Source organism: Benincasa hispida, chromosome 4, assembly GCF_027475165.1.
Source record: "Benincasa hispida cultivar pf3 chromosome 4, pf3_genome.v1.1, whole genome shotgun sequence".
Lineage (NCBI taxonomy): Eukaryota > Viridiplantae > Streptophyta > Magnoliopsida > Cucurbitales > Cucurbitaceae > Benincasa > Benincasa hispida.
The window spans coordinates 34,320,577-34,332,934 of NC_143481.1; the positions used below are offsets into that span (position 1 = coordinate 34,320,577).

The 12,358-nt window shown below is 34.8% G+C and overlaps 1 protein-coding gene across 1 annotated transcript; it reads right to left on the minus strand.

Annotated features, from left to right (window-relative positions):
* Positions 1–2,765: 2,765 nt before the first annotated feature.
* On the minus strand, positions 2,766–4,311 carry LOC150036659 (exopolygalacturonase-like). The gene is made up of 4 exons (XM_090313203.1): positions 4,180–4,311; positions 3,787–4,086; positions 3,111–3,629; positions 2,766–3,023 (listed from the first exon to the last, which is right to left on the minus strand). Exons 1-4 carry the CDS (start codon positions 4,309–4,311, stop codon positions 2,766–2,768), a joined length of 1,209 nt encoding a protein of 402 aa, XP_090169329.1.
* Positions 4,312–12,358: the final 8,047 nt, after the last annotated feature.

The following is a 12,358-nucleotide window of genomic DNA, read 5'->3' on the forward strand; positions in this document are numbered from 1 at the left end:
TATTTACAGTTAGAAGGGTGCAACTATTGAGCTATAGTGGTATGTCCCGGTAGTTAATGAATATTGATTAATTTTGTTTAAAGAGTTTAGCCAATTAAATCTCAAATCGTTGAAGCTCATAATCTGTAGGTTCATAAGATCCCTCTACTAGCTCGTAAAAGATTAAATCTTGGATTAGAATATTGAGTGAATTTGAAATGTTCAAATTCAATTTTAGGGTTTGGATAATTATATTTAAATAATTAATGTTTAAATTTATTGAAATCAAATGTATTTGGGGAGTTCAATATATTTGAATGATGATTTAAATATTTATTACATGAATAAGATTCATGTTTGAATTACGTATTTTATTAATTTAATATTTGATATTAAATTATTATTATTTAATTAATTAAATTTGTTTAATTAATTATTTAAAATCAAATCAAATTTCAATTTTAAACTCAATTTCAGAAATTGAATTTGAAATTATGTTTAATGTAATTATAAGTTAAATAGAATTTAAAATTGAAGATGATTTTTGGGTTTTAGTGGATTTATCCATTTTTTGGATTTCTTGGTGAATTTCTTCTTAAATCAACACCTAGGCTACTTTGATAAAATGATGAAGTGCGTGCATGATGAAGTAGATTAAATACTTCAAACTTTCTGAGATTCATGAGATGGATGCTGAAGTTTTGGGAAAATTCTGCTCAACTTCTTTTCCTCTCAAACCCTCTCCAAAGCCACAGAAATTTCATATCAACAAGAGTTCCACCACTCAATTCAAGTTTGGGATCAGTAGAGAATATTCTTTTGGAAGTCTACTGAAGAATTTGAACGTCAATTTCATGGATTTTGCAAGGATTAAGTAGAAATCTACAAATGTATTCAAGTTGAAACCTTTTTATTGAAATTGGGTGTTTTAGCATGCTTGTTATTCAAATTAATATAATTAGAGTGCTTAATGATTATGTTACTTCTGTATTTTGTAAGTTTGTTCTATTAATTGGATATAACCAATAAACAACACATTGGTCCTTCACAAATTGCTCGTAAGTACAGCTGAGTCAAATTTACTATTTTACCCCTATAGTTACACCCAACTTCGTAAGTACCACTGATCCCTCTATGAACAACTAGTCATAGTCTAACTATAATTAAATCCCACTCATGCTAGGAGAGGGTGTGACACCACATTGTTCAAGACTCTGAATGATCCGTTAAAGAAGTAATTTATCTACTTACCCTGGGAAGGAGTGAATTTCTTCTTATGTAGTTTGTTTCTAGCTCCCCAATCAAACTAATCCCCAAAGTGGTAGGCATAATGAGTCGAAAAATCTGGCAACTCTCACTTATGTAAATCAAATTACCGCCCTCATAGGTAGGAGTTCACAACTCACTGAGGATTAAAGTCAAGTCACCTATGGTCATTCCGGTGAAATGAAAGTCTCTTGTAGCAATGGTGTTCTAAGGAGAGACTATTCATTTTGTGGTTTGGTCTTATACAAACTCTTTGTATAGAATACCCCACTCGCATATCTCCACATGAATGGTCACGAGCAGATCATTTGTAACACTTTACAATGATTAGAACAATTACAAAATGGTTTGTATCTGCAGTGTCATAAGGATAAGGTACATAATCTTATCCATCTACTATAGACCGTTCAATTTATTACTTAAACATGATCCACCTGTATGTCTTTACACACATGTTTAAGCTTCACCTAATAACCTTGGATCTTAGTTTTTTTGGTTTTGGTTTAATGTAACTAAATGTCAAATAAATTAATACTTATTTTATTAAATAAGTAATATGTTCGTACAAATACAGTTTATAAACTATAAAACCATGAGATTTAGGGCATCAACCCCAACGATTCAAATATTATTCATATTACATAAATAACCTTTTATTTTTAATAATATGGGTAATGGGATAATGCATATAACTAAAACTATAAATATTTTTAACTTATATAGAATTTCATTCTGTTTTCATAAACACAACATATTAAATATTAATTTGAGATTTCCAACTTTTATTTTATTTCTCTTCCAACAAAATGTCTTATAGAGTCCTTAAAATCCAGCAATGGGATCTTATGATCTTAATATTGTTACCTTTACTTGTACAAATTTTTTAGACTCATTATGCAATTAATATACATTCATTAAATCAAGGTCATTGTACTATAGATCAAGAGTTGTACTCTTATGCACCATTACATGCATTTTATTCACAAGAATTCTTTTAGCTCTATAGTAACAACTTATGTCATAACTATCTTTGATTCTCTTTAATTATTGAATAGTAATTTTATGATCCATCACAAATCAAATTTCCCTCGAGCCACATATGATTTTAAAGATATTTTAACTTAGCTTACTAAATAAAGAACTATTAATAAAGCAATGCATTTATTATAAATAGAGAAAAACTGAATGTGTATGCATTAAGATAGATAAAAGTACAATGGACAATACACAAGATGTAGCATCATGCATTCATGTAATATGGAAAAAAAAATGTTCATAAAGAAGACATTTGTGGATTAATCAATTACTCAAAATAATATATTATTTAGTCCTAAGGATACATTTCTTTGTTCTTCTAAAACAACAAAGAAAAAATTATTTGGTCACCACAAATTAATTCTATGAGAATTTGGGTGCTAAAGTTTTATGCAATTACAAAAATAATTTAAACTAGTTGCTTTAGAATATCAAAAATTAATTATAATTTTTTTCCATCAAATAGTCATCTCTTAAAAAATAGCTTAAGCTAATGGAGAAGCATTAGGAGAAAGAGGAGAACAAATCGAAGGATTTTGTTTTCCAGAAATGATGGGCTTCACATTTAAACATTGAGATGTAATTGGGCCTTCCCTTCCGCTATATGTGAGGTCAATGTCAGCTAGCTCTACATCTTCACATGGAAACTCGGAACTACAAAGAAGTTTGACTGCGAGCGCATTACCTGAAGTACCTCTGATATTCTTAAAACTAACCTTACTAATCTTGACTTTTGATGGACTCTGAAAGGCAAGAACATAGGACATAATCTTGTCACTTAATTTAAGTATTAAAAATTAAATTAAAAAGAAGTTTAATAACTTTCGTACCTGTTTATTACATAGGTTGTGTGGACAGTATTCCTGATCTATGAGAATTGGATTGCTGACATTGACCATAATTATATCTTCATAGTGCATATCAGAAGCGGTTCCAGCAGCAGGAGAAGCTGGCCATGTTTTGATTCTAACGCCATTCGATGTATTCATCAATGTACAATTCTTAACTATGATTCCCTCCACAGGTTCTTCAACATTGTATTTTCCTAGGCTTCCTACACTTATACCATGTCCAGGCCCACATGTCACATTAGTAATTGTTACTTGCTTACTTCCATCCCCAAGTGAGATACAATCATCTCCAGTACCAATGTTTGTATTAAGGACATTAATCCCAAGAGATCGACCAATGTGAATTCCATCAGAATTAATACTATCTCCTGGTGCATTTATGGTGAAATGTTGGAAGGTGAGGTTCTTACAACCCAATACATTGACATGAAAGTTCTTGCTATCTTTAGACGTTATATCACTTACTGTCGAATTTTTTATAAAGCTTAACTGCAAACTCTGCATTTTTTTAAATAAAATAAATTATCATACTTATATATATTTACTTAAAAAAGAGTAAACGTAAATGTTAGTTTGATAGTTAAAATTGTAACAATAAATAATATATGGGCCAACAGTACTAAACATTTTTGTTACGTGATTAAATTGTGCTTACCATGGGAATACGATCACACTTTGAGTTTTTATGGCAATCATTTTTCTCCCACGCCACTTTTCCTTGCCCATCTAAAACACCACCACCTGTTAATGTTAAGTAATCGATATATCTGAAACTAATCCATCCGTCTCCGGTTAGATCCGGTGGTGCCTGCAATGTTCCTTGAAGTTGAATTTCGATGGGGCTTTTGCAAGGGCCCACCAACTGAACTGCACTTAACTTGTAAGTTTCTTTTGGAATAATGACTTTACTTTGGGTTGTTGATGCACAAGCTTCCTTCCATGTATTTGTTAGTGCCTATTTAATTTTTAAAATATATTAATAAATCTGATTGATGCCACTAGATGTTTTATTTCTCTCAATCGATGATAATAAAAAATGATAATTTACCTGAGATATTTCAGCATTAGGTGCAGCACCATACTTTGTCACATCGAAAACACCATCACTAGATTGAGATTGCCCTCTAGATAAAGAAACCAATATGAATGATAGAGCCACAAAGTTCAATGTTGTACGCATCTTGTTCTTCTTCTCTACGTCTATATTTTTTCTTTTCTACCCAATCTCTTGTATAGTTTTGTTTTGGAAGAAAATGTTTGTGTATGTTTCAATTACAATTCAAAGTATTTATATTGAAATAGAGAAATCCAACACCACTCAATTTCTCCTATAATTAGTTTTCTCCTTTACTCCAAATAAGGATAAGTAAGTATACTACTTGTCAAACTATGATAAAGTATTTATGTCTAAAAACATGCCATACCTTTCACCCAACCTGATCAAATGTTATCCCACAAATGTCTATCTTGGATAAAATAGTTTTGTGGGTGAAAAAGTAAACAAAAATAAGTGGCCCATTGTAAACATGCATAATTTTAGGAAAAAAAATCTTTAAAAAACTAAATATAACAATAGAATTTTAATTATTTGTTATTAAATTAAAGTTATAGAACTAGTGGTAAGAAATTTATTCAAATTAAAAGAGAAAGATCAAAATTTAAAATTATTTAAAATTATATTTCTTATCAAATTATCTTAAAAGATATTTTATTTTATATGTATAATCTCTATTTTAATCAATGTTGTTAAATCCATTTATTATTGTCGATGACTCTTAATTATGCCGTAGTGTTTATTAGACATTTTTATTGTTTTTCTAGTACCCTTGAAATTATTTGTTATTTAATTAAAGTTTTAGAACTAGTGGTATGAAATTTATTAAAATTAAAAGAGAAAGATAAAAATTTAAAATTATATAAAATTATATTTCATATCAAATTATCTTAAAAGATATTTTATTTTATACGTATGGTCTCTATTTTAATCAAGGTTGTTAAGTCCATTTGTTACTGTCGATGACTCTTAGTTATGTAGTAGTGTATACTAGACATTTTTATTGTTTTTCTAGTACCCTTGAAATTTATTAATTGTCCATTTTCTTAAATTTCATGATTGTGACAAAAAAAAAAGTATCTTCTTATCATTATTTTGTGTTGGCTTTTTGACCATTAATCTCAAATAATTAATTAAGATTTATTAATTATTTAATATTTTGAATAACTTTATTAACAATTTGAGTGCTTTAAAGTGTTCATTGGTTATAGCTTGAAATAACGATTCCAATACAATTTGAGTCACTCAAATTGGAGCTCAAATGAAGAAGATATAGCCGAAAAGAACATAACGAACAAATCTCAATCTGATGATGTGGTAGATTTTTTTCCATAAAAGTGGTCCAAGTAAAAGGTGCCACTTGGAGCAATTGAGAAGTGACACATGGTGGGTTTTGGACTTTTTGTTGAATTTGAAAGAAAATGAGTGTTAAGAAGATATATTATTATATTATTTTATATTTGTGTTTAGCGGCTAGTTGGGTAAAAAAAAAAGAAAAGAATAAAAAAAATTATCATCTTTCACTTTCTATTGGATATACCTTTGCTTTTAAAAAGAAATTATTATTTTTACATCTACTTTTAACTCTCCACCATTGATTTCATTTTACCAACATCCAGTGGCCCAAATCGAATTTGGATTTCACCATGCTCCCTCCCTTTTTAAACTCTTAATCTTGTCCACATTTTAACATCAATTTTCATTTTTTCCGATCCTCCAAAAACAAAATACAGAACCTCCACATTAAAGTGGAGCATTGATGACGGGAAATTGGAGGTCAATTTTACTCGACAACCAACTTCCCTTGGTCGCGGTATGCAATGCATGTTCCTAAGATATGTGTTGATAGTCATGCGTCGATGGTCATGCGTTGGAATAAAAAATGCGTTAACGAGTGTATGTGATGACCATGCATCCTGCCACAAGTTTTCTTGCGTTCACGCCAAGTATAACATGAACGCAAGTTTCTCGGGTAATCCGAGGTTAAACACATGGACTTGTAGCTATATGTTTGTTGTGATGTACATACGACGATTTAAATAAAAGAATGGAGGGGATGTTGCTACGTTAATCCTACTCCTACTCCTATCTAACAGATAACACAATGAGAATGTGCATGAAAGGTAGAGATGCGAAAAACCTTGACATGAAATAAATGTGTGGGAAAATAGATAAAATACGGAGATGTTTTCATTGCAAAACTTAAGAATGATCGCAAGGGCAACCTTAGTCAATGCAATCCATGCAATCATGCTATAACCATACACGACAAGTCATTTTCCAATGGAAATGCGGTGCTCCTAATTCTAGGACGCATGTGTTGAACGCAAAGTGTCCATAGAGCTTATTTCTAAGTCTCTACTCTTGTCCTATGCAACGATGCAGAATGCATAAAAGCAAGGTGTAACGACCCAGATCTGTACGCATACAGGAAATTAAATATCATATAATAAGCAAGACGAAATTTTATTTAAAGGGGTAGAAATTTAGAAAAATAAATAAATAAATAATAATAATAATAATAATAATAAATAAATAATAATAATAATAATAATAAGAAGAAAATAAATAAATTGGAAATTGGAAACTTATTCATTATCTTAAGGGAGCGAGCAAGAGCGAGAAAGTGAAAGAGAGCGAGAGCCACACCAGCGAGAAAACTGGAAAAAAACGAGATTCTGAGAAGAGAGCTGCGCGATCGAAGGAAGAATTGGAGAGCGAGAAACCCAGCGAGCGATGCTAGCGAGATTAAGGCTGGCGAGAGTAGAAAGAGCGAGATCCCTGGAGAGAGCGAGATTGAAGGAAACTTGGAGAGAGCAAGAATTGTAGCAAGGAAGTTGGAGAGAGCGAGAGTAAAGAGAGCTATTCTTAGCGAGATAGTAGGAAAGAGCGGAAGCGAGAGAGCGAGAGCGAGAGCGAGACAGCGAGAGCGGGAGCGGGAGCAAGAGCGAGAGCGAGAGCGGAAGCGGGAGCAGGAGCGAGAGCGAGAGCGAGAACGGGAAAGCTGGAGAGAGCGAGAGCGGGAAAGCTGGAGAGAGCGAGACGGAAGAGAAAATTTAAGAGCGAGAGTGGAGAGAGCGGGATTTTCAGCAAGAAAGCTCTAGAGTAAATTCCTAGCGAGAAAACGGGAGAGAGCGAGATTTTAAGAGCAGAGTGAGCGAGATTTAGACAGAAGCGCAAATTATGCGTTGAATTTGGCCACGATCTTATAGATTATACATGGAAAAACCCTAAAATTGAATACAAACAAAGAATGATGACGTAAGAGCAAACATTAGCCAAAATTAGGTGTCTTATTGAGAGGAATCCATAAACCATAAGTTATTTTAAAGAAGCCACCTGTACGATGATTTGTCACACTGAGAAGAGCCGAAAACTACTATAAATAGGACCCTTTGCCGAAGATTTAACCCATTGCCGAAGATTTGTCACATGTTGGAAGCATAACGTTTATGCTAATGGTTGATGTTGGATGCGACTCTGGCCCTACTGACTGCATGACCCGCTAATCATCAGATGGGTTAGTTTCCGCTTAAGTCCTCATCTTCCTTTCAGGGCGGAAAGTTTTATGTTGGAAGCATAACGTTTATGCTAATGGTTGATGTTGGATGCGACTCTGGCCCTACTGACTGCATGACCCGCTAATCATTAGATGGGTTAGTTTCCGCTTAAGTCCTCATCTTCCTATCAGGGCGGAAAGATTTGTGTTGGAAGCATAATGTTTATGCTAATGGTTGATGTTGGATGCGACTCTGGCCCTACTGACTGCATGACCCGCTAATCATTAGATGGGTTAGTTTCGCTTAGGTCCTCATCTTCCTATCAGGGCGGAGAGATTTATGTTGGAAGCATAACCGACCACCACATGTTATTATACGTTTTCGGTCCCAATCATATGTTTTCATGACATGTTGCTTGTGATTGTGCATTTGGTCACTACCCTACGTGAGAACTACTTACTTGGTATATTATGTACTCATCCTATATTTTTACAGACTTTGTTGGTAAGAACACAGTGTAGAGGGCAGAGTTGGACGTCACTCAAATGGCCAACCATCAAACTCACTATTATAGGCACATGCATTTTGTACCACCACGCTAATGTTTTATGGATCCTGGTGTTTTGATAAATAAATTTCTATATAGTTTTTCTATCTAATTAATAAAATTTAGATATGTTCTTTGAAATTTCAACCAAAACTCATCTCATGATAGAAAAGTCTAAGTATGCATGTCGTAGCAGTCGGATCATAAGGTTTAAAGATCCGGGCGTTACAGTTTTGGTATCAGAGCGTTTGGGCCAAATAGGCTCTATTGCATTAGAAGAGTCATGTCTGATGGTTCGGCCTGTTAAGTGATGCCCATAGCCATGCCAAATACGCTGGTAAAAGGAATTTTCAAACAAGTAATTTAGTAAATAATTTAGTAAACATAGGTATGAGTTAAAAATATATATATATATATATGTATATATTAGATTGCTTCCTTATTATGAAAATAAAATGTGTGCACCAGATGCCACCACGAAAGGCTCCAACACGACGAGGCAGACCTCGAAGTGAATCCACAAGGAATCAAAATCAAGGACATGGACAGACACCTTATGTGTTACTTACACCAGAGGCACTACAACTACTCGTACAAAATATGAGTAATGGAAACACAACCTCGTCCACCACACCAACAACCAACGATAAAAATGACTCAAAGATCATTCGAGAATTCAGGAAGTTCAACCTTTCAACATTTGATGGATCATCTGTGGATCCAATTATAGCAGAAAATTGGATAAAGAAATGGAAACTATTTTCCGCCATATGAACATCCCAGAAGAACAGAAAGTAAATTGTGCCACCTTCATGTTAAAAGGCGATGCAAAATTCTGGTAGGACTCCACACAAAGAACAATCAAAGGTACAGTCTCATGGCAGCAGTTCAATCAAGCTTTTTTACAACAAGTATTTCCCTTTGACAGTGAGATATCAAAAGGAAGTGGAATTTCTTAATCTTCGTCAAGAGAATATGTCAGTGGCAGAATATGAACGGAAATTTGATCGCTTGTCTCACTTTGTTCCTCGACTAGTGGACACAGAAGAAAAGAAAGTGGAAAGGTTTATATGGGGATTAAGAGAAGGCATTCGAGGCATTGTTACTGCTTTCCGACACAAAGAGTATGCTCTTGCCCTCGAGTCGACCTTACTCATGGAAGTAGATCTTGTTGCCAAAACCTCAACTTCGGAACGAGGATTCATGCCAAATCAAAAGAGGAAACTCACCCAACTAGGCTTCCAACGTTCACAACAGCAAGCAAAAATTTTCCAAAACACTCAGGGCATACAGTCACAACAAGAGAGTCGAACATTTACATATTCTAAGTGTAGAAATTGTGGAAAACACCATCAGGGGCAATGTTTTCAGAACATAAGGGTGTGTTTCAACTGTGGCCAGACGGGTCACTATGCAAGGGCTTGCCCAAAGTTCATCAACCAAGTATCAACTGCCCAGACCACCCAGCCTACTAGTAACAAGGTTACTCAACAACAGAAAGACGGGTGTTTGCTGTTACACGTCAAGAGGCAGAAAATCAAGATGCAGTGGTTACAGGTACATTACCCATCCGCGAGTATTATGCCTTCACTTTATTTGATTCGGGCTTTAGTCATTCATTCATCTCTACAACATTTGCACAACATGCTCAATTAACATCAAAACCCTTAGGCTACATTCTATCCGTAGCTACTCCTGCCGGATTATCTATGTTGGCCCACTCAGTAGTAGAAAACTGTGAATTGTCAGTATCAGGACATAAACTAGAGGTGACCCTTATCATCCTAGACATAAGTGATTTCGACATAATACTAGGTATGTACTGGTTAGCAGCAAACTATGCAAGCATAGATTGCCATAATAAGGAGGTCATATTCACCTTTCCAGCAGGAACCAAGTTTAAGTTTAAGAGTTCTAATACACAATCAGTCCCAAGAATAATTTCAGCCTTAAAAACTAAGCATTTGCTCAACCATGGAGCTTGGGCATATTTAGCAAGCGTAGTAGATTTACGAAACCAAAAGGATGAAATTAAGGCCATCCCTGTAATAAGAGAATTTGAAGATGTATTCCCAAAAGAGCTACCGGGTTTACCACCGAATCGAGAAATAGAATTTTGTATAGATCTAATTCCCGGAGCTGAACCAATATCTAAAGCACTATATAGAATGGCACCCGCGGAATTAAAAGAACTCAAAATACAATTACAAGAATTGTTAAATAAGGGATTTATACGCCCTAGGTGTCTCCATGGGGAGCTTCTGTTTTATTTGTTAAGAAAAAGGATGGATCAATGCGTTTATGTATAGATTATCGGGAGTTGAATAAGTTGACAAAAAAGAATAAGTATCCACTCCCACGCATTGATGACCTATTTGACCAATTACAAGGAGCCTCAGTATTCTCCAAAATAGACTTACGATCTGGATATCATCAATTGCGAATCAAGGAGTTGGATATACCCAAGACTGCTTTCCGAACAAGATATGGGCATTATGAATTCGTTGTGATGCCCTTTGGATTAACAAATGCCCCAGCAGCCTTCATGGACTTGATGAATAGAATTTTTAAGGACCATCTTGATAACTTCGTGATCGTATTTATAGATGATATTTTGGTCTATTCCAAGTCTGAGGAAGAACATGAAAAACATCTTAGGGATGTTCTTTCCATATTAAGAAATGAAAAGTTGTATGCCAAATTCTCCAAGTGTGAGTTTTGGACGCGACAAGTTGCCTACCTAGGGCATATTGTAAAGCAAGAAGGAATCTCAGTAGATCCTGCTAAAACTGAAACAGTTAGCAAGTGGCCTCGCCCAACAACAGTCAGCGAAGTGCGCAACTTCCTTGGATTAGCAGGATATTATAGACGATTTGTGAAGAATTTCTCAAGTATAGCATTACCCTTAACCAACCTCACCAAGAAGAATAATCCTTTTGTCTGGAACCAAGCATGTGAGCAAAGCTTCCAGGAACTAAAGGAAAGGTTGAGCACAGCCCCTATTCTCACTATACCTGACGGATCAGGGGGTTTAACTGTGTACAGTGACGCATCGAAGAAGGGGCTTGGTTGTGTATTGATGCAACACGGAAAGGTAATAGCATATGCTTCAAGACAACTAAAACCTTATGAACAAAATTATTCTGTTCATGACTTGGAATTAGCTGCTGTAGTCTTTGCCTTAAAGATATGGAGACATTATTTATATGGGGAAAAGATCCAAATTTATACAGATCATAAAAGCCTTAAGTACTTCTTTACCCAAAAAGAGTTAAATATGAAGCAACGAAGATGGTTAGAATTAGTTAAAGACTATGACTGTGAGATTCTCTATCATCCAGGAAAAGCTAACATTGTTGCTGATGCTCTTAGCAGAAAGTCAGCACATACAGCAGCTCTAAGTACCATCTCCAAACACATAATAGATGATCTTGAAAGAGCTGAGATCTCACTAATACCAAAAACCTTCACAACTCAAATAGCACAGTTAGTTGCAGACCTGCATTAAGGCAAAGAATAATTGATGCACAACAAATAGACAAATACCTAAACAAACAACGAAAATCAGAAAATGGAGAAACCAATCAATTCTCTACAGCCCCAGACTCTACACTCCTCTATTGTGGACGACTATGTGTACCAGATAATGAAGAAATCAAGAAAGAACTATTGAAGGAAGCTCATGAGTCATGCTTTTCAATACATCCTGGGAGTACCAAAATGTATCGATACTTGAAAGCACATTACTGGTGGGGTAACATGAAAAATGATATAGCCGACTATGTAAGTAAATGTTTGGTTTGTCAACAGGTGAAAGCTCTACGGCAACGACCACAAGGACTCCTCCAGCCTCTAAGTGTTCCAGAATGGAAATGGGAACATATTTCTATGGACTTCATCTCAGGACTCCCGAGAACTGTTAAAGGCCACAACATGATTTGGGTAATTGTAGATCGACTCACCAAATCGGCCCACTTCCTACCATGCAAAACTACTCACACTACGGAAGCACTAGCTCAAATGTACTTAAAAGAGGTCATCCGGTTACATGGAATCCCAGTATCAATTGTTTCAGATCGAGACCCTCGTTTCGTCTCCAAGTTCTGGAAAAGTTTACAGAAAGCAA

What these genes read in the sequence shown, in the direction of transcription:
- LOC150036659 (XM_090313203.1), bottom strand. Translation starts at nt 4,311, where the DNA reads ATGCGTACAACATTGAACTTTGTGGCTCTATCATTCATATTGGTTTCT. An exon ending in CTAATGCTGAAATATCTCAG is followed by an intron (nt 4,087 to 4,179) that starts GTAAATTATCAT and finishes AAAATTAAATAG; the next exon opens with GCACTAACAAATACATGGAA. An exon ending in AGTGTGATCGTATTCCCATG is followed by an intron (nt 3,630 to 3,786) that starts GTAAGCACAATT and finishes AAAAAAATGCAG; the next exon opens with AGTTTGCAGTTAAGCTTTAT.